The sequence below is a fragment of the Rhinolophus sinicus genome, linkage group LG05 (assembly GCF_036562045.2).
Source record: "Rhinolophus sinicus isolate RSC01 linkage group LG05, ASM3656204v1, whole genome shotgun sequence".
Lineage (NCBI taxonomy): Eukaryota > Metazoa > Chordata > Mammalia > Chiroptera > Rhinolophidae > Rhinolophus > Rhinolophus sinicus.
This window is the reverse complement of record NC_133755.1, coordinates 65658521-65680264: the sequence shown is the minus strand read 5'-3', so window position 1 is coordinate 65680264 and position 21744 is coordinate 65658521. Positions and strand designations below refer to the sequence as shown.

Here is a 21744-nt window from a genome sequence, read left to right as displayed (position 1 = left end):
CTTTCCAGAAGGGAAGGGGCATGTGACGTGGGCCTGGTGGGTGGTCGGCCACTCTTCCTGGCCTCACCTGGCCGCATCTTCCTCCAGAAGGAGCTTCACGAACTGCCGGGGTACGTGCAGGGAGAGCACGCTCTCTGCCATCTGCTCCAGGATCCGCAGGTGGTTGCCGTCGGTGGTGGGAAACCGGTACATGCGGCAGATGGCGCCACCAAATACTGAGGTGAGATGGTGGGAAGCCATGTGAGCAAGCGGCGGGCAGGTGAAGACCTGCACGGGGGGCTTCCTCCCCAGGCCCTCAATGGTGCTGACACCCTCACGTCCTCTTCCTGCCCATCTCTAGGGACTTACATACGTAAACCCAAACCCACAAGGTGACTGGGCCTGACACTCTTCCCCTGCGACCTGCTATTTTCTTGTCCCAGAACATGTAACTCCCAAGTGGAAGGGCTGGGGCAGTGACGTGGGCAGTCCTTAACCCCAATGCAAACAAGAAAGCGTGAAGCGAAGGAGATGGCCCTTCCTCAGGGTATCACCGACTCTTTATGCACTGGCAAAAACAACGGCACGTGGATACACAGCACAGAGGTGACAAGTGGGGCACATGGCCGTGACAATCGTGGCGGGTGGAGAGGAAAGGGTGACCATGGGCCCAAGTGGACACTCACAAGAGTGGCAAGAGTACCCTCGGAGGAAGCGTTTACCCGATTTCAGTAAAGTGTCTTTCCGCAATGAAGCATGTTTGGACCGGAGTCCCAACGCCTCGGTCAAGCTCTCATCGACGGGCAGGACCATCTGGTGACGTGTACAGAAAAGCACAAGGAGAGTGAGACTCGGATGGGCCCAGAGCACTCAGGGGAAGTGGCAGCCCGCAGACGCCATAAAAGAACTCTCAAGATTCATACCTACACCAACACTACAGACAATACACCACCCGAGCCACAAGTGAATCCACCTCCCAGTACATTGAACCTGTTCCACACACACACAATTTTCTAGAAACGCATGCCATTTGGCTGAGTCACTTAACCTTGTGTTTTGACGTGTAAAATGAAACAGAAGGGCAAAGGCTGCCCAGGAGTATTTCCACTGCTGATGTCCTAGGCTTATTCAGGGTAAAATGGGTATCTCTGTATTTTACGACAATGACTCCTTACCAGTGTTTGGGCTCTCAAATTAGAATTCTAGTTTGAGAGCATGAGAGAATGTGAGAGAGAAAGAGAGTGGGGGAGATGGAGAGAGTGTGCAGACAGGATGTGTGAGTGCATGAGGTTGACAGTGAGCCCATGAGTGTCTGCGAGAGGAAGATTCTAACAAAATATCAGACAATCTGGGTCTCATCCCGCACCCGCACCAGCCACCTCTCTCCCCGCTCCTGACTACAGCAGCACTTGGGGAAGCCCCCTTCTCTGTACTTGGAGAAGCACCTGGGGGGACTGGCCCATACTCTGAGAGCAGCATCAAGCAGCAGCCCTGCCTTTTCCTCCCTTGGGTGCAGAGGCAAAGTCCATCTTACTCCTTCTCATGGAGAGGAGGAAGGTGGTGTGCTCACCCTCCCATTGACAGTGTCCAGAGACCGGGTCACAGGAGGCTGCTGATCCGACTTCTCCTCCATCTGCCAGCCGATCACGGTGATGTTACCCACGCGGTCGCTCTCTGCAGACCTGCAACGAGCAACATGTTCTGGGGAGTGGCATCGTGACAACGCTTCATTCTCGGCTTAAAGCTCAGCCACCCTTGGTCACTGAGGGGTCCTGGGCGTGCCAGGATCAGCCAGGCTGGACGGACGGGTGGCATATGCGGTAGGCCCAGGCTGCAGGGGGGTACACAGGGGGCACGGAGCGGGGCACAAAGCTCCACGGAGAACTGTGCACATGCCTGGTGAAGCCAAGGGCAGGAGCCAATGCTCAGTCCCCTGGGCTGACCCCTGCCCCAGAGAGCAAAAGGGACACATCAGGAGTTGGGGCTGGAGAGCATCTTCTGGCAGGGGACCCCTTTCTGTTCCTTCCCACCCCATCCTCAAGCTCTGATTAGCCCCAAGGCCTAGGCCTGGACCCGAAGTAGGCTGAGGTCACCCAGCCGCTTCCCAAAGCCTCTGAATCCTAATACAATCCAGCTGATGCCACTCCAGCCCTAGTCAGCCTCACCCCACCACGGCCCCTCGGGGGGCTACCGGCTGCCTGGGCCCCTCTGATCGCTCAGGGAAACTCCAGGCTTTTTACTTAAGGTGTCTGACTTAGCCAGGTTCTACATTTTCATGTGGTCACTTCAATGGCCAATTTCCTTTGTGACTTTCTCTTATTGTTCTCCTGCCTAGAAAAGTCCTTTTCCCTATATGGTCTGTTCAACAGTGATCTTTTAGCCCCTCTTGAAAAGGATGATGCCCACTTCTGACGTGTAACCCCAGCGCCATTGGAATTACTTCTGGCACGTGAGCCACCCGGATACTTTCTCTAACAGCCCTCTCCCTTTCTCTGAGGCCCTTGCTCTGTGCAGAGTCAGGTTCTCCGTGCAGACCAAGGAGGCTGCAGGACTCCCATCCTGTCCAACACCCACAACACTCAGCTCCAGAGGGGCAGGGTGCTGCACCATCTAGTAGGGGTTCGTCTTCTCGGCCAACATTTTCTTGGCTATTTTGGACTATTTTCCCAATGTTTACATTATTTTGAATAAAAAGAATGCCATGTCAGGGTATGGGTAGGAATTGACCATAAAATGAATTTGGGAAGGGTTGCCATCTTGACACTTTCATCTTCCATCTCCCTGCCTCCCTCGTTGCCTCCTTCCCTGCCTCCCCCCTTTCGTCCCACAAATATTTATCAAGTGCCAGGCACTGTTCTACATGCTAAGGACACAGCAATGACCCCCTGCTCTCTGGGAACTGACGTCTACTGGGGAGGGGCAGGTACTAGGCAAACAGTGTCGTGAGATATGCAGCTGCGTTTTCCTTCTGGTCTGAGTCCAGCACACATGCCACACATGCCCACCCCTGACGGGTCCTGTCACGGGCCTCAGTGGACAGCCACTCCCCGCAGAGACCAGACTCTGGGAGGAGGCAGGAAATGCCCCCCCATACCCCCCCCCATCAATCCCTGGACCTCCTAACTCCAGACCCTGTCAAAGGAACAAAATGAAACACCAACCTGAGTGTTAAATGCAGCCGATGGTGCCTGTCCTGGAGCAGATCCCTGACAATAAACGTCCCAGAGCCCAGCAAATACATCTGAGGAAGAGGGAGACACAGCCTGAGGCCCTTGTCCTGCCCCTGCTCCAGTGACCAGGTCCCGGGGAGTCTGGCTGACCGCTTCCCACAACACTCAGATCCTTATCGCAGGAGCCCAGGAGGGAAGCTCGGAAAGAAACTCCCGAGGACAAATCCGCAAGACATCAGCTACTTTGCAAGCCAGTAGTAACGTTCCCCTTTCACTGAAATGACTACAGAACTGAAAAGAAGAGAAGAAAACCCCACGAACCACAATGTGTTACTTAACTGTTCCCTGAGATCTGTCTTTGACATCATACACGGAGAGTTTGATTTGAGTCATTTGATTGATAAGGGAGTCTTGGAAGAAGGCAATACTGCTTAAAAATATAGGATTGTTGGTTCCCTAGAATGGAAAAAAAATCATCAGAACACAGAGTAAGATTTTTACAGTAATTGCTCTTAAAATACAGCAATGCTTTCTAGAACAAGAAACTAACATTCTTAGCAACTTGGAGCAACACAAATGCTCGTGGCAGCTTACATGGATGCATACAACCAAAAATCTGCTTTCCGAAAAGGGCAGAACAGTCTGCCAGACCCTTCAGATCCAGACACAATGAAAGGGCCACTGCACAAGCTGTGCCCAGGGCTCCTTTGACGGGATTCTCACTTAGTAGGAGGGGTTTCCTAAAAAGGAAACGGGTCGACTGTCCACATTATTCTTAGTCGTACAACTTTAGGACCTACGGGATTTGGACCTACTACTTTGGGCTATTCATGTAAGACGAGCAAAGGCGGATGTAAGAGGAAATGAATGGCTTAAGTCGTTTCTTATTTCTAGAATCCTGTGGTTTAGAATAATTGAGGCCTGGCCTTTAAGGCTGCCCCTTTTCTAAGGACTAGCTGCTAGTTTCTAGATCACAGGAGGCTATTTCCTGGCAGCCTCGCCTCGCCCCCCAAAGCCCCATGATATTACATTTTCTTTCTCAGGCAGCAGGCAATTATCACAAATGGTTAACGGTTCCCGTCTGTATCTGTGGTGAGGTCCATGCCTCCGGCTGTGAACCCTCTCAGCCCCAGACCTGGCCTCTCACATCTCCCAGCCCAGCCAGCCTCTCGCTCCATCCATCCTTGGTTCAGTGTCTCTGACTCTTTCCAAGGAAGCTACAAACCTGGGCATCCGCTCTGGTACCTCCTCCTCCATTGTTCTCAGCCACCCAGGGCTGATGAACCCTTTCCACAAGTCCATTCTCACAGGCACCCCTTCTTTCCCCACCTTCCCACTGCCAGTCAGCTGCCATGTCACTCCCTCAAATGAATGTCCAAGTTAGGAGCGCCCTGAAACACCTCTGGCCAGGTGACCCCGTGTAAAAGCCGGCACTGGCCTGCTGCAAATGCCCGGCCTGACGTTCAAACCATCTTCCTTGCTCTCCCACCTGTGCCTTTTGCACACACCGAACGAGCTAATGTTATTCTCCAAATCACACGATGCCTTCTGGTTGCCGTGCCTGTGGATCACTAGCACCTAACTCTGGCATACTTGGAAACATGTGGTCCCCAAACTGGCAGCGTGGGCATCATCTGGCAGCCTGGGAGAAATTCAGAGTTCCTGCCCCCACCCCAGACCTACAGAGCCAGAATTTCACTAAGCAGCCCTAGGACGCCGCCTCCAATCCACAGAGCTGGCTGGGACCCTATCCGTCCTCCTGGTGCTGTCCTCATCTCTCAACATGCCCCACACTCTACTGGGCACGGACATGGCCACACTCATTTCTGCCTCCCCACCCACAGAATGGCCTCAGTGGTCTCTGTCATCCACAGCACCCAGGACTGTGCTTCACGTGTAGGCAGCGCTCAACAAACGCTCACAAAACAGGTTGTTGACAGGAACTTGGAAATAAGTTTACAATACAATGAAAAGGGTCTATCTTCCAAAATGAAAAACTGGGGACAAAGAGAAGTACCATATAAGTCTGCTGGAGACGGCCAGGGAGGGGATAACCCACAGATGCTCGCATCACCAACAGAACCCTACGGAGTCTCACATCAGCAATTCCTATGCTTACTTTCACAACTAACATAATGGACTCAATGATCTAAAAGGCTTTTATAAAATTCCCATGGTGAATGCATATCATTCAATTTAATGAAAAAGTAAATATATAACACACAAAAGGATATAAAAACCGATAAAAATAGGGGTATGTCCAGGCAGAGGACTGGTTAACAGTTACTCTCTAAACCTTGTTTAACGAGCACAATTCTCCAAAAGTAGCAGCCAATTGGAAATGACAAGGGAGAATTAGGTCACCTCTTAAAAGGCGATCAATCTTATAGGATCACTGTTGAAAAATAACCAGCCAATAGCTAATCAATAATTATAAAGGACATGGCAAACAGAAATGCCACCCAGATGAGTAAGTGTGGTGCAAAATATCAATGTACTGAAAGCCCATAAATGTAACTGCAGCTGCAGGCACTCAAGTCCCTGAACAGCCCTCCCGCGGGCTGAGAAACACCACGCGAGCCTGTGGCAGAGCCACAGGGCCAGCAGCACCCACCTCAATGATCTCTGTCTGCGCATGCTTCGTCCAGAAGGCCTGAGGAGGGGTGGTCACACTCACTGCTACAAAGCTATTTGGTTTCCGGTCTAGCGAGGGAGTGTGCAGTTCACTGCAAGCTGTGGAACCCAGACGGGAGAAAAACAAATCCTTTAAAACCAGGCTCTAGTGAGTTCTCTGTTCCAAACACACCCAAAGACCAAAAAACTGGTAAATGACACTCAGAGGGATGAGACGATCGCACTGTCAGTTGTCACAGGGAGGTGATTCTTTAAACCAAAAACAGAGTGTCCTCACCCCTTCCCTCCTCCCCCATCCCCACCACAGCAGTGCCCTCACTGCCAGGGGAAGGCTGAGCTGAAGGGGGATTTCTGTGTCCACGGAATGGAGCACAGAGCCAACAATCTCATAGGGTGTCTGACCATAACGTTTGACCCTAGGCACTAACTGAACTTCTAACGGACTGAGCTAAATCACAACACAGCTACACCTGCCTGTGTCCTGTGGTTGCAGCGCTGGCCCTAAGCCCATGGTGCCCCATGTCGCTGTGTAGTTGTACACTGGAAGCAAACTAAAATTCTATGGCAAAATAAACAACAAAAAAATATTTTTAAGGGAGTCATTGCTCATTTATTCTTTATAAGACTCATATCAAATGCAAGATTATTAAGAATGTTACTTTTTAGAACTAAAACTGTTCCCATTTAAAAATTTATTGTACTAAGCATTTTGAAATTCAGATAATTCTGTCGCAGAAGTGAAATGACCGTATTTCATTGAATCTAATATGCTATCGGTTACAAAATGCACTGTGAAAGAAAAAATGACCCACTGCCATTAGACTATGATATGCTATTGATTATAGGACACTTTTTTATTAAAGAGATAGTAAAACATGAACAAATATGCATCTTGGAATAGATGAAACATAAACCAAAGTTCAACACCACTAGCTTTTTCAGAGAGCCGGAAACATTCCCGAGAGTGCTGCGAGCCTTCGCTTAATTGCCAGAATTCTGAAACAACTGATTTTCACCATTTTTGCCAGTGTTTTCATCACCTTTATGGAGGAAAGGATTTTTAGAGGTCCTTAGTCCTGTCCTCGTCATTCTCATTTGATTTTTAAATGCTCCCTGGTGATGTACATTTAGAAATTGATTTTTACTTCTGAAAATTAATTTTAGTTCTCTAATCTTTTATCTCATAAACCTTGGATTTTCATTATTTATTGGATATAAGATACAAAAAGCTTAGGTTTTCAGTTCAATGAGTTTTGACAATCATAGAAACCCATGTAACCATCACCAAAACAAGACAGAGAACTTTTTCCATCTGACTAGAAAGTTCCCCTTTGTACTTCCCAGTCAACTCTCCAAACCACTTTCTGATTTCCATCACTTTTGTCTGTTCTTGAATTCATCATAGAAATGGAATGTTTTTGAGATTCATCTATATTGTTATATGTATTGATAATTCATTCTTCTTTTTAAAATTGATGAGCTACATTCCATTGTATGAATATACTAAAATGTATTTATCTATTCAACTATTAACAGACATTTGGGTTGTTTCATTTTGAACCACTGTAAATAAAAGTGCTATAAACCTTCTTGTTCATGCCTTTTTGTGAACATGCATTCATTTGTTTTGCATAAACACGTAGGCGTGACATTGCTAGGTTACAGCAGAAGACATGCTAACTTTGTAAGAAGCTAACAGTTTTCTTAAGTGGTTGCACCATTTTACAAGCCCATGAGTTCCAGGTGCTCTGCATTCCCATCAACACTTGATGAGGTTAGTGTTTATTTTAGTTGTTGTAATAGATGTGTTTTAATTTGTATTTCTGTGACATGAAGCATCTTTCCACTGTGTGCTTATTGTTCATTTTTACAAGTTCTTCTGTCTAACCAAGGGTCTAATCAAGTCTTTTGTTCATTTCTAAATTGCACTGACTTTTTAATTGATTTGTAAGCATTTTATTCTGGATCTGCCCTTTGTCAAATATATGTGTTGTGAATATCTTTTTCCCAGTCTGTGGGGAAAAGATACTCATTTTCTTAAATATTTTTAGATTTTTTTTAAATTTTATTTTTACTTTTATGGTATGGTAAGCAGAAAAATGGCCCTCGCCCCCCCCCCAAAAAAAAAAGTATCCATGTCCTAGTCTCTGTAACCTGAGAATATCTTATATCACAGGCAAAAGGGCTGGATAGATTTGATTGAGCTGATGGAATCCTGACATGGGGAAATTGTTCTGGATTACCTGGGTGGTTGTAATCTGTGGGGAGCCATGGTTTCTTGCAACCCTGAACCTTGCAGACTGGCTCGGTTTCTGCCCCCATAACATTGTCTCTGCCTTATCTGAGAGGCGCCTAACGGCTGCTGAGGAATGTGGTGGAAACGGCCAGTTCCCGGACACAGAAGACTAAGGGCTTTCTGGACAATTGGTAGGTTCTGTCTCCTTGAGATATTTGCTTTTGTGAGTTTCAGTGACCTTGTATCTTCTATGTCAAAGTAAAAGATTTACTTTCGCTGAGATAATGCATATCTTCTTCGTTTAACTGCACGTACTCAAACTGTATATATTGGTTAGAGATAATAAACTCAGGGCTTCAGCATGACTGAAGACCGGCCGTATTAGCATTTGTGTGTGTCTTTTATTCATTCCCACTCCCCCATTCAGGTACTGATCGACTCGTGGCGGCTGGCCCGTCACAGTAATCTAATCATATGAGCTCTTAAAAGTAGAAGAGGAAGGTAGAAGCATACGTCAAAAAGATGTGACAATGGAAAAAGACGTGAGATTCAAAGCATGAAAGGCACTCGACTCGCCATTGCTGGCTCTGAAGATCGAGGGAGGGGTCCACGAGCCAAGAAATGGGAGTGGCCTTTAAAAGCTGAGAACCGGCCTCAACTAGCAGTTGGCAAAGAAATGGGGGCCACAATCCTAAAACCACAAGGAACTGAATTTTGCCAACAATCAGAATGAGCATGGAAACAGATTCTCCTCTAGTGCCCCCAGAAAGGAATGCATACCTGTTGATATTGATTTTGGTGTTGTAACACTCTGCGCAGAGACCCACCTGAGCCCATTGGATTTTTGACCTAACGGAACTGTAAGATAATAGATATGTGTTGTTTTAAGGTGCTAAATTTGTGGTAATTTGTTGTGGCAGCAACAGCAAACTAAAGTACAGAGTTAGTGCTTTTTGTGTTCTGTCCAAGGAATCATTGCCTACCCTGAGGTTGTGAGTTATCCTTTGTTTTCTTCTAGAAGCTTTAAGGTTTCATTTTCTAAAGTTCTCTTCTATTTCTTCTACTATGTCTTCTACTATATCTACAGGAATCAGGGATTTGACTGTTCCACTTTCTTTCCCTCCTTTTAAGCTATGTCCTTAAGTGACCCACAGTCTGGTCTCTCTTGGCTTGCCCTTTCATCAGCTGTGGGTTCTTAACACCCACATAAGGCTGGAATATTTGGGTGTTTCAAGCACAAGTGATGGCAGATAGACTGAGCACTAATAGGTGGCCACAGGCTGGGAAGATTAATATCAGTTTAACACCTGATGGGCCAACTGCCACCTTCAGAACACACCTTCCCATAAGTGACATTGTCTCCTGGCCTTTTCCCCAACCCAGGCCACCTAAATCTTACCTAATGTTTAATTCCTAGCTCAAAGTTCCATAGTTTCCAAAGTTCCAGCAAGCCACAGTCATGTCTCCTTCGTGTATTGCTTGTATCCCTCCTTTGGCATATTTCCACAGAAACCATTCATCTCTGATATGTATGCCTCATCTCTCCAACCAGATCATCTATAATCCTAGCTGAGTAAATGCTGTTGAGGTAAAACTGGTACATTATATTTCAAGTGTGTGTCATTTGACTCAGCAATTCTATATCCAAGAATTTATCCTAAGGAAATAATCAGCAAAACACATGAAAGATCTATTTTCAAGTATGTTCACTGCAGTGGTGTTTACACTGGCAAACTGGAAAGAGCCTGAATGTACACCAGTAGGTAGAATGGGCAGCCGCACAATAGGTTCCACATGGGCACCCAACACGGTAAGGCAGATCCCACATTTACTAAAATGAAAAGATGCCAGTGATATTTTGCTACATGAAAAAACCATGTTAAGTACACTAGGGGGACATTTTTATACATAATTCCACCACCTCCACAACCAAAAATCATTAAAAATTTCTATATAGCACTGTGTGGGTATAAAAAAATGTCTGGAAGGATATACACCAAAATGCCAACTGTGATTCTCTAGCTCACAGGGTTTTCTTTACCTCTAATACTTTCTGTAATAAAGATTTTAAAATAAGCACTTTTTAATTTTAAACTTTCATTTTTATGTGAAGACAAAATATTTGACCATTCAATCACCTTTAAAAAAAAAAAAAAACTGTGGTAAAATTCATTTCACGTAACATTCACCCTCGCCTTTCTAAGCTGTTTCTTCCTCCATGTATCTAATTAATATTGACCACGTTAGTCTTGATTTCTCACATTCAGAAACATCCTGATTTCTATTATAGGGGTGAAGACTTTTAACTCAGTTATGTCAACTCTCATCCTCTATCTATGCTCAATCAGTTTAGCTCAATTTTTTTGTTGTTGTTGTTTTTGTTTTGGTTAAATCCGTATTCTACATTATTCATTATGAGCCACATGAGAGTTCTTTCACTTCTCTACTGTCTTGGATCCTGTTTCCTGGACCCCATGTCTTCCTTTTCCTCAATTCATTCCCTCTTTTGGGTGAAGCACATCCTCCACTGACTTCCAGAGAGAGGATATGGGGGAAGTTTAGTGTAGCTGAAGCAGGTTTCCTTCCCCCTCACATCTGACTGAGAGTCTGATTGAGTAGAACACTCTAGGTTGGAAGCATTTCCCACTCATATTAAAGGTGTCGCCCCACTGCCTTCAAGTTTCCAGTGTTGCTGAGAATCTCCACACTAGTTTTAGCCCCGGTCCTTGAATATGACCTTTTCTTTTCCTCGTTGGAAGTTTTCAGAATCTTCACTTTATTTATTCCCAGTGCTCTGAAATTTCACCTGGATGTGCCTTGTTATGGGTCTTTTTCAATATGCTGGGCGTGGTATGCGCTTTTTAGCCTAGAAGTGCATTCTTCAGTCCCGAGAGACCCCTTGTATTATTTCTTTGTAATTTCCTCCCTCACATTCTTTTCTATTTTCTCTTCTAAGTGTTGGACCTCCCAAATTTGCTCTATAATTTTCCATTTCCATTTCTCCCCTATTTTCTCTTTTGCTTTTAAAATTTCACGTTCTGGGATAATCCCTTGAACGTCTTCCAACCTTTACTGACTTTTTAAAAATTTCCTATCCCATTTTAAAGTTCTAAGATTATTCATATTCTTCAACTATTCTTTTATTCTTCAGAGTATTCTGCTCTTGTTTGATGGATACACCATCTTCTCTTGAGAACATAAATTATAATGTATATACATTAAGTATATAAATATAGAATTTTATATATACATAATATTCATTAAATATATATGTACACATATAACTTACATACAATCTGCATGTCCATCAGCAGGAGAACAAAATAACTCCATGCACACAATGGACGACCACTCAGCAAGGAAGGGGATGAGCTACTGACCTACACAAGTACAGAAGCGTGATGCACGTGAAAGAAGCCATACCCAGAAAGCTGTGCGTTGTACGATTCCATTTATGAGAGACTCGGGAGGCCTAATGTGTAGTGGCAGGAAACAGGCCAATGGTTGTCTGGGAGTGAGGTGAGGACTCACTCTGGAAAGGGCACAGGGAACCCTTTGGGGTGATGGAAAGGTTCTGCACCCGGACAGTGGTGGTGGTTGTATGGATGTGAAGGCTTATCGAGACTCATTAAATGCTCCACTGAAAATGGGTACCTTTCACATATAAATTATACCTCAATGTTGACTTAAAACAAGAAGCTCACTAGACCTTTGTGGACACAAAAGAAGTACCTCCTGGGGAGTCAGATGACCTGGAGTACAGCCCAAGCTGTGCCACTGGACATCGCTGCCAGGCCACCGACCATGCTGATCAGCATCCAGGGGGTGAGGGAAGGGGAGAGGACCACCAGAGAGCATGGGCTCCGGAACAGAAGCATCCCCGCTGCCCCACCCTGCGCTCTGACCTCCTGGGTAAGCCCCTGTAATGCCATCCTTCCTGATCCTGAAGCTAGAACATTCTATTTATTTTCACGCCTCTCTCTCTGATGCTCCCTGCGAGAAAGAACACACAGGTGTCATCACCTCTGTTGCCAGAATCAACCTCACAGGGCCTCGTGGCCAGGGGCTGGCATCACTGGCCCCCAGCCGTGTTTTCTTGCCCCTCCCGGCCCCTCCCAGAGGGCAGGAGGAGGGGAGGAGAGGCCATCTCCGCAGCTCTGAGGGCCTCGTCACTGGCAGCCCTCCAAGCACGCAGCTCCCAGTCTCCCCCACCCCCACCCACAGGAACGCCACACCAGCCTCTGGCTTCACCTTCTCAGACACATTTCAGCAGCAGTGGCCGCAGCAGTAAGCTCTCTGAGACGAACTCGGGCCAGTGGTCATGTTTTTGGTTTCGAGCAACATGTATTTTTGAAACAAAAATAAATAAATAAGTAAATGAAAAGACACCTACCTAAGCTGAATTCTAAAATGGGTTCATCTGGATCTTGCAGGTTTCCTGAATGAAAAAGAAATACCACAAAAGTCACTCTTAGTAAAGGCTTCCCTGCTTTTAGATTTTATGATGAAAAAACAAAAAAACCTGACCCACTTGTAGTCATTTCACATGTATGCAAATCTAGCCATCATGCTATACACCTTAAACTTATACAGGGATGTATGTCCGTTATTTCTCAACAAAATGCGGAGGAAGGGAAACCCAACACTCTATTTTTCCCTCCAAAACTGTTATACGAGATGATTTCTTTGTTTTCTAAACATTTTGTTTTGAGATTCCCAATAAGTCTCAGACCCCAAGACCACACGCGCTCCTCCCTGGGTCTGCCCACCCACAACGGGCAGGGTTTTTACTGTGGCCTGGGCACTGGCCACACAGGCCCTGGGGCATTCCGGCGTTATGTACCAGCCAGTCAGCCTCGGAGACGTCCACCCAAACCGGAAACCTGGCAACAGGTGGGTTCCAGGGCGCCCTCAAGCCAGGGACAGTCACAGGGGCTCATCTGGGAGGCACGCTCCAGCGTGGGACACACCAGGAGCCTGGTGCACACCTCACCTGCCAGCGAGAGGCCAAGCATGTCAGACGCCACGTCGATGGTGGAAGCCCGCTGCATCGCACGGGCCCTGGCGCCATGGCGAGGGCTGTGCTCTCTTGCTGTCATGATGTCATTGGTGATGATGTGCTTCCTGTTCCTGGGTCAGACCCTAGGCTCCTGAGTCCCCGGGAAGCGCGGTCACCGAGCCCTGGTCCCCTAAGGTGGCAGCAGTCCTAAGAAACAGGAACAAACACTGGTAAGAAGCACGAGATGGTGACCCAGAGACACTGCTCTCAGGGACAGTACATGACCTGACAGGCAGAGGCCAAGAAGCCAGGCTCCCAGCAGGTGAGGAGTGGGGTGGAGAGTCTGGAGGTCCAGGTCCCCTCGGTCCCCTCTTCCTCTGCAGTCCCCAGCACGCCCTCACACACAGCAACGAGGCATGCCTGGGACCCCGTGCAGAAACCTCGTTCTCTCCAACGAGGACACGACACATGAAGTAGCAGTTTACAAGTAACCATACAACACGGCTCCTGAGAGTTCCGTTTGCTTTATTATGCTTCTCCGTTGGCGAGTCTCATAGAACCTCCCAGAATCTTAAACCAATTCACTACAACCTGTTCGATGCATGAAAGGGTTTGCCGCCCAATGGCTGCCGCACGGTGGGACACCAGTGGGGCAAAGGCACCCGTCTCCAACCTTGCTCTCTGTCTTCCCAGAATGAAAGAGACTTCACATGTGTCTCGGCCTGGGGCTTTCTTTCCCAAGAAACACGTACGTGACAATCCGCGCCTCACAAGTGGACAGCGCCGTGCGCTGGACATGCAGCTCTGTGCGGAGACACCTCTGCCGGCTGGAGTACACAGCACAGAGCTCTCATTCTACTTTGAGAAGTGGGCTCAGCAGCAAAAAGCGTGTCGCATGTTTCCAGCTCTATATGCTACAATTCCTGCTGTCTCTGGAAGGAACCACCCGTTAGAAGAGAAGATAATCAGACTGAGCAATAAGGCTGGTTGAAAACAGCCCTCGCCAAAGCCTCCGTATGTCCAGACACCCCATCTTCTCAAAGTGTGTCAACACCTGGCTACCTGAAGGGCCCACAGTCCCATTCCTGAGTGAATTCACCCAGCAACTTACCGAACATGTTTGTTCCTGGACCAGTAGAGACACGTGGCATTTCTTCATAGAGGCATATCCAAATCCATCATCTAAAAATAGAAAGTTATAAACTTAAAAAGCTGGTCAACGTGCAGGAACTTCCCGAGAATACATGATTGTAACGCGTGTGTTCTAACTTCAGTGCCTAAAAATACGGAGAAGCCCAAAGCTGCTACATTTTCCTTTGAGCTCCACACACCAATCTAGCCTTTGGGCTCAAAAACAAAGGTTTTGCTCAAAGCCCAAAAGAATGAGAAACAGTAAGTACATCTCCCTGTCCCTGTCCAGGGGTGACGCAGGGGAATCTGGGGTAGTCCTACAGAGCCAGCTGGGCAGCTGGGGTGCAGTTTAGGGAAAATGAAGAGGTAAAAATCTGAGTTCCAATCTCCCCGGATCCCTCTGAAGCTCTGCGTTTTGGTATCTAACACGGGGCTAGTTGTCCCCATCTCACGGGGCTGCAGTGAGAACCAAACGTGCCACAGCAGCAGAGGGCTCTGCAGACTCGGCTGGGCTCCCGCACGGCCGCTGTGGCCTGGCCCGTGGGCGCCTCACTGTGGAGCAGGCTGCTGGGGCTCCAACTCAGCCCTAGCACTGCTGGGAGCCGTCGGGATGGGCCTCAGAGCCCAGCACCATCCGAAACCACCGAGGCCTGGGGTGAAGATGGCAGGAAGCACAGTGTGCTTGGCCCTCAGGCAAACTTAGTCCCCTGCACGCTGTGCTCATAGCCCTCACATCGGGGCACCCAGGGACCTTGAGCCTGGGCACCTCAGCAGGGAGGGCGAGGGCCTGGCTCGGGAATCACAGTAAAAGTCACCACGGGAAAGACTCACCAATTTGCCAACATCGAAAGGCATACAAGTCAAAAAGGTGCAATGAAAATGGTAAGGACTGGGGGAAAGTACCTGCAGTGCTAGTATCTGTACTTTACAGCACTGTACAAATTAACCCAAAAAACTCACTAAAAATCCAAGTGGAAAAAAGTATGAATTCCTAAAAGAGGAATACGCATGGTAAACATTTTGAAAAGTGACCAAACTCATTCATAATAATTAAAACAACGTGAAGCACACCTATATTCACCTAAATTAGTCCTCCAAAAACAGTTTGATCTTCTGCTGAGAGTATGTTTTGTTGGCTGGCAGACCCGGGGGAAACTCTATAGGACTCTCCTATACTGCCAGTCACACTTTAGAGTGGTACAAGCATTTCAGAAAGCAATCTGACGTGACGCATCAAAATCTGTCCACAACAAAATTCTCGCCAATAATCCAAAGATGCTTATTGCAGCACTACTTATAACGACAAACACTGGATCCAGTAAACACCCAGCTGCAGGTGAGTCCATTCTGGAACGCACTATTTTATGGCTGTTACCCTGATCATAATAGAGCGAATAAACACCTAGGAAGTCCTCCGACCTCACTAGTCATCAGGAAAACTCAAAGCATATCCATGAGTTGCCTCTGCACACCCACTACATTAGCTAAAATGAAAAGACAGATAGTACCAAGTGTGTGCAAGGATGTGGAAAAAGGAGCCGGATGCACTGCTGGAGAGGTCGATGGCACAGCCCCTGGAAAACGCAGTGTCTACTCAAGCTGAACACACATTCGCCCTGGAATTGCCACCGGAAACGCATACTACGCTCCCCACCAAAAGGTGTGAAGAACGTTCATAACAGCCAAAAGCTAGAAACAACCCAAATGTCCATCAACAGCAGAATGGACAAAACAACACAGATGACTCTTAGAAACACGGTCAAGGGGAAGAGCCAGGCACACCGAGCACGTCCGGGCAATTCCATTCTGTGAGACTCGGGCACAGCCCAGTGAGCCTGTGGTGTTAGAGCCAGGACGGTGTTCTCTGTAGGGGTGAGTACTGGCTGGGGGGTGAGGAGGCTTGGGGGCTATGGGGAGGGCGGGCTCTGCCTCCGATCTGGATGCTGCTTCCATGAGTGAATTCACTGTGTGAACTTCACTGAGCTGTACACCGACAATTTCTACACTTCAGTAAAGAGATCAATTCTTTTAGTGACTATAACAGACAGCACCGCATGACAAAATGTTTTATGTGAGTTCTGCATCATGTGTTTTTAATGAACTATTCCACCTGTGCTCTGGTGACAGCCATTTAAAAAGATGTGACACAGAGGGAAAGAGCCAGCAGGAGGCCACAGCAAGACAGTAGGCGTGTTTGGGGGCGTGACCACGGGGAAGCGCTTCCTTTCTTGACTTGACTGGCGTCCCCTTGCATCACTGAAAGTTCCAGAGGCAAAGGTGGCTGCACCCAGGGCATGAACCAGCCTGAGGAAGGAGCGCTTCTCTCTTGAACCCTTTCCCAGCTTGTTGGGGAGGTTACAGTGCCCCATGCCTTCCCTTGGGACAGCTGAGACGTGCCACCTAGCAGGACCACATCTGCACCCTGACATCTTGACAGCCCAAGAGAGGTTTCTGTGCCCCCTGCCCTCCTCCCCTGCCCTCTCTCCCCGCCTGGCCCTTCCCGCCTGGCCCTTCCCCACAGGCGGGTGGTTAGTGACAGTATAGGTGGGGTAAGATTCTGGGGATAGAAATGCATAAAAGGGGAACATCTACAGACTAATTTTACACATAATTGAGTTCACAGATCAGAGAAGCTTTTAGGTCAAAAAGACCTTAGGAGCCACTTTGTGGATACTTGGGGGCATTTAATTAAAACTCGCAATTGAAGTCATCAAGACCCAGAACACAAAGCTAATTTGCACAGCTGAACTCAATTCCTGTATTAGTCACATCAATTTAAGGTAATTCACCAAGGATTACTAATTCCCACAGTCCCCGTCTTTCCTAGTAGCCCCATTTGAAGACAGGAGCTAATTAAAAAAAGACACTTATAAAAAGAGGGTGTGGGGAGCAATTTACAGGACTGGGGTGGGGAGGAGGAAAGAAGAAGGAAGCACAGCTCATGAAACTGCCTCCTCTTCTCACGCTGAGAGACACACGTAGCCTCTTCTGCCAAGAGGACTCAGGACATCAAACACAAAAATGTCCCTTCCATCCGTGTGGGAGCAGGGAGACTCTGGTAGAGGCGCATAAGCAAGGCAGAGAGGGGTGTTCCAGGGACGAGTGAGGGTGGGCGGTTGTGCCAGAAGCTTCTCCAGGACCCAGTCCTGCCCTCCTCTGAGAACAAGGACCTGCAGGCCGGGAAGGGCCTCTGGAGGCCCCTCTGGCTCAGTGAGCTCCCAGCTGCGCTGGACTTGATGAGGAGTAGCCCCGGGCAGGTGCAGGATGAACTGTGAGGAGCAACCCAAAGGACAAGGGCCACCACTGGGCGCCCTCCCTGCCCCCCGCAGCCCACCCACCCTGCCGCTGTCACTGGGAGCCAACCGGCTGACAGCAAGCTGCTCTGGCTCTGGGCTCTTCCAACTCAAGCAGCGGAGAAAGAAAGTCGGGGAAAGGCTGAGTGAGTCAGAGCATGCATGAGTCAGCAGCCCGAGGGGGAGGCTACTTCAGGAGTGAGAAAGAGGAAGAGCTTTCTCTCAAAACCCCCAAAACTCGTGGAGCCCTCAGGCTCTCTCCTCCCCGGGCCCCTGGGGACTGAGTGGACAATCCAAGGCCCCAGGGCTCTGAGTGGGGCCGAGCTGGCTCCCACTTACAGCTCCCAGTGCCTGCACAGGGCCTGGGGTGAGGAGAGAGGGGCTCACAGTCAGCAAAGCGCTGATAAATGGTAACAATTAAAGCACCCAGTGCTGTGGGAATTTAAATGCAAGAAACTAATGGGCCTCAGAAAATCAAGGCCAGAAAAACAAGAAATGTGCTGCAGGAGGGTGCATATTCTGGCCGCTGACAAACAACCCACCCTGCTCAGCGGTAAACAGGCACTCTCTTACCTCCTGCTTCCCCCCTCCCCAAGCCCGGTTCTCTGCCCGTGACACTGAATAGGCAGCAGTGACAATGAGCTCACCCAGTCGAATTAACCGATGTGCCTCATTTGTTGGATGAATGTGGAGGCTGACGGGATATAATGTCCTAACCCAGGTGCAGACGCACACACGTCCTGGGACTCCTCGGGGAGGAGTCAATCACCATGGGTGGACGTCCTCTAACCACCAACAGGCCGAGTGCCCCTGAGCAGGAGGAGCCCAGACTGTCCCAGCTTCCCCCTCCCCAACCCGGTCCCTGGTTCCCCCATGTCGCTCACAGGCAACCCCATCCTTCCACCACCGCAGCCAAGAAACAAAGTCAGTGCTGGCCCCTGGCCTCCCCTTCCTCTCGCACCCCACAATCATCTCCCCAGAGGTCCAGACTTAACCCGCCACAGCACCCCAGCCCCCCAGCACCGGCTGCCTGCTGCTGAGACCTCCCGGCAGGCCACCCTCTGCAAGGACAAGGAAGGGCAGCTCCCTGACCTCCTGTCCATCCTTTCTAACACCAGCTCCTCAGCAGAGGTTGTGACAGGTGGTTGAAAACTGCTGCTTGGCCCCTGGTGGGTAACCTACAAACAGCGAGCCTTCAGGAGCTTTTCTGTAGCAACTAGTCTGAAAAATCAGTCACCCTGAAAAACATGCTCAAAAGTGTATGTGCTGAGCAACACAGGAGCAGAGCCGGCACTGCGTCCTGGCACCTGGGAGACGAGTGTTAACAGCAAGTAAGTACCTGCCGGGGAGGTGCTCACAACTTGGCGGGCGTCCCGGCCCCTTGCCCAGAACACCCGGCACGGCCATTTTTCTTAGGCACCCACACATTCTCATGCTGTTTCTTCTCCATCAACCGGCAACCTCCTCAACCAAGAGTGAAGGTCTCTCAGGACCCAGGCCTTAGGGATACAGAGATGAACAGGGAAGCTGGGATGGAAATGCATCACAAGAAATGGAACAAAACCAGGAACATGGACAAGCTGAGGCCACACAGGCGCTAGGCTAGGAGCGGGGATTCTGGAGACTGAGTCCTGGCGACAATCACGCAGTGTTCCTCTGAATTGCTCCTCTCGCTTCCCTGCTCCAGGCTTGTTTGTCACTGGGTTACACAGAAGTTCCCCGGACACCAGAGATCATGTAAATACGGCCCTGAGCGCCACAATCCCCTGGGAGCGCCTGTAGTGCTGGAGACAAAGCCCTCCAGGGTCAAGGCCGCCCTTCTCGCTCCTAGAAAGGCCCATGGCTGTGACAAGGCTCATCTTGCTCCATTGTCAACTCGCCATCCATCGAAGTCCTCACATAATTAACTGCAAGTTTGCCTGGATGTTGGCCAGGAAGGCCTCTGAGTCACGCCACAGAATTTCTAAAGAATTGTGGAAACGGACTGAGGAAACCATCCAGTATTTAGCAACTGTCAGTGAGGACATCCCGTGCCTGAGGACCCACAGCCAAAGAAAGGGGACAATGGCATTCCTATGACCTGTGGGTCGGCTAATCTCCAAGGGGGGGGCTCCCTATCGCCTCCCTAGCACTAAGGGAGGTGTCATCACAGACCCAGATGCCCCCACCCCCCAGGGCATGTACTCAAAGCTCAGTTCCAGGAGCTGCAGCTAGAAGAGAGCTCCAGCTGCTCTAGGGCTGGGTGGGAGCTCTGAGCCCCAGCACCGGGCCCATCCACTGCCTAAGACTGTTCTTTCTCTTCCCCTTTCTTTTTCCACCCAAACCCAGGGCTGTAAGGCCTAGCCTGGTGCCTGCTTCTACCACCCCCACCCAGAGCTGGCCCCATGGAAGCTGGGCCCTGACTTGCTCTGGCCACCAGGCCAGATGCCACCCCAGACTCTGCTTCTCTCCTCCCTCCCTTTTGGGAGGGGTCTGTCCTTTCAGCAGGTGGATGGCAAGTGTGGGTGTGGCCACAGCTGCTCAAGCCTCCTCAGAAACATTGTGCAAAGAGGGGGTGCCCTCCAGGGGCAGTAGCCCCCACCCCAGCTCCAGCCACTTCCTGTGCCTTGTCCTGATGGTGTTGCCATTCACCCCATCCCTGCAGTCACTGGGGGTGCAGTGACGAGGCTGTCACGGGGAGGGTGGGTTCTACTCTGCTATCCTGGCAAAAACACCATACTTGCCAGCCTGGACACCCATGCTGGTTGGGGAACCCAATTCATGCAGGTCGGGGAACCCACTTCAGATGAATTTCAGCAAAAAGGTTCTGGCTGACTTCCAGAACCTGAGCAGGAATACGACTTCTCAGCTGCCCTCTGCTTACCTGCCTCGTCCTACCCATCCCTGTAAACACAAACGTGTGCACACAGTGGACAGAGGCAGCTGACAGTCCCCAACTTGAAACTCGCAGCTCCAGCCAGGGAAGGAGAGGAGCGCATGGATTCTCTGCGTCTCCAGTCCAGCACTGCCCGGAGAGGGTCATCCAAGGGCTTAGCTCAGGCCAGGTGTCCCACTGGCTGAAAGGCAGGGGTCACAGGGCAGTGATGAGTGTTCTCTTCACACCCATGTGCTTGGTGGGGGGAGTTCCCACAAATGGGGCAGAGGGAGGCTCAACAGAATTACCTCAAGTCACCACAACTTTTAGTAGCCAAATGGACAGGGCCAACAGGAAGTGTTTCTTAAACTTTAAAAAAGTCAAAGAACTCTCAGTGTTCACCAAATGTTTTTCAGCTTAAAATTGATAACATAAATATAAAATTAGGTAAAAACTCCTTTCTCTTGGAGCGCTTAAACGACAATAAAACTGAACGAGATCTTTAATCCAACGACGAACAAAACCCCACCACCAGTGGACTCATGTTCACCTTAACGTGAGGGTGGGACGGCTGTACAGACACATCACACAAACATAACCCTGCCGACTCCAGAGGCCTCGCCTGCCACTCCTGCCACACTTGCCACTCCTCCCCGGCCTGGCCTGACGCTGGAAATGCCCACCGTGGCCACTTCAGTCCACCCAGCAGCTATATATGGTCAAAATAACAGGGGTGAGCAGCCATTGTTGCCCAGAAAAGTGTGTTGGCGATTGGGGAGGAGCAGAGATACAGGAACACCCCCTGACTACAGACAGGGGTCCCAGGGTCCTGGGAGGCAGGGCCTTCACATGTGATTCTGCTCTTTTGCATGAAATCAGGGGCATCACAGGGAAAAAGTGCAAAGCACGGCCTTATGGCTTGGCGTGTGAAAATGCGAGGCTGGAAACGCCGGTTACTGCCTAGTGTCCCCACGGTGGAGTACTCGCTCTGGGGACCAGGGTGCGTGGCAAACCTGAGATGGCACCCACGACACCTCTTTCATGAAGAGCAGCGTCTCTTTCCCACCCCCCCTCCCTCCCCTCAGTCTGTTTCCACAGTTATGGCCCTAATACCAGCTGCCAATCCACTTAAAGGGGCAAGTTTCTCATGATGTGCCCAACTCGTGGGAGAAGGTCGAGAGGAGAAGACCAAGACGCTTCCAGCCGCTGACCACCCTTGTCGGGTCTCCATGGAACAGAACACCTGTGTAGGGACATTCTCAGGTAGAAAACATCCCGGGAAAGGAGCACAAGTGGGAGCCAGGACAACACGGCTGGCAAATGCCCTCCACCTCTGGTGTCCTCCTCACACCTCACTGCTGAGGGGGGTTTGACAGGCGGGAGCCAGGCTCACAAGGCAGAGGGCCTTCTTCAGGGTCATGAGCTACAGAGGGAAGTCAGACCTGAAA

General features: G+C 49.4%; 1 protein-coding gene across 17 annotated transcripts in view; it reads right to left on the bottom strand.

Moving 5' to 3' along the window:
* Window positions 1-21744, bottom strand: part of INPP4A (inositol polyphosphate-4-phosphatase type I A) — a 108829-nt gene that overhangs the window by 40303 nt on the left and 46782 nt on the right. For 15 of the 17 annotated variants that reach the window (XM_074332328.1, XM_074332336.1, XM_074332335.1 and 12 more), the window contains exons 2-10: window positions 14130-14200; window positions 13013-13225; window positions 12413-12457; window positions 5764-5882; window positions 3489-3605; window positions 3141-3220; window positions 1550-1661; window positions 702-792; window positions 68-215 (exon numbers count right to left, since the gene is read on the bottom strand). In XM_074332328.1, the coding sequence (XP_074188429.1) occupies window positions 68-215; window positions 702-792; window positions 1550-1661; window positions 3141-3220; window positions 3489-3605; window positions 5764-5882; window positions 12413-12457; window positions 13013-13118 (818 nt within the window). In that variant the 5' untranslated portion in view covers window positions 13119-13225; window positions 14130-14200. Of the gene's footprint in view, window positions 1-67; window positions 216-701; window positions 793-1549; window positions 1662-3140; window positions 3221-3488; window positions 3606-5763; window positions 5883-12412; window positions 12458-13012; window positions 13226-13770; window positions 13951-14129; window positions 14201-21744 lie in introns of all 17 variants that reach the window. The other 2 variants (XM_074332330.1, XM_074332331.1) reach the window with 1 other exon arrangement.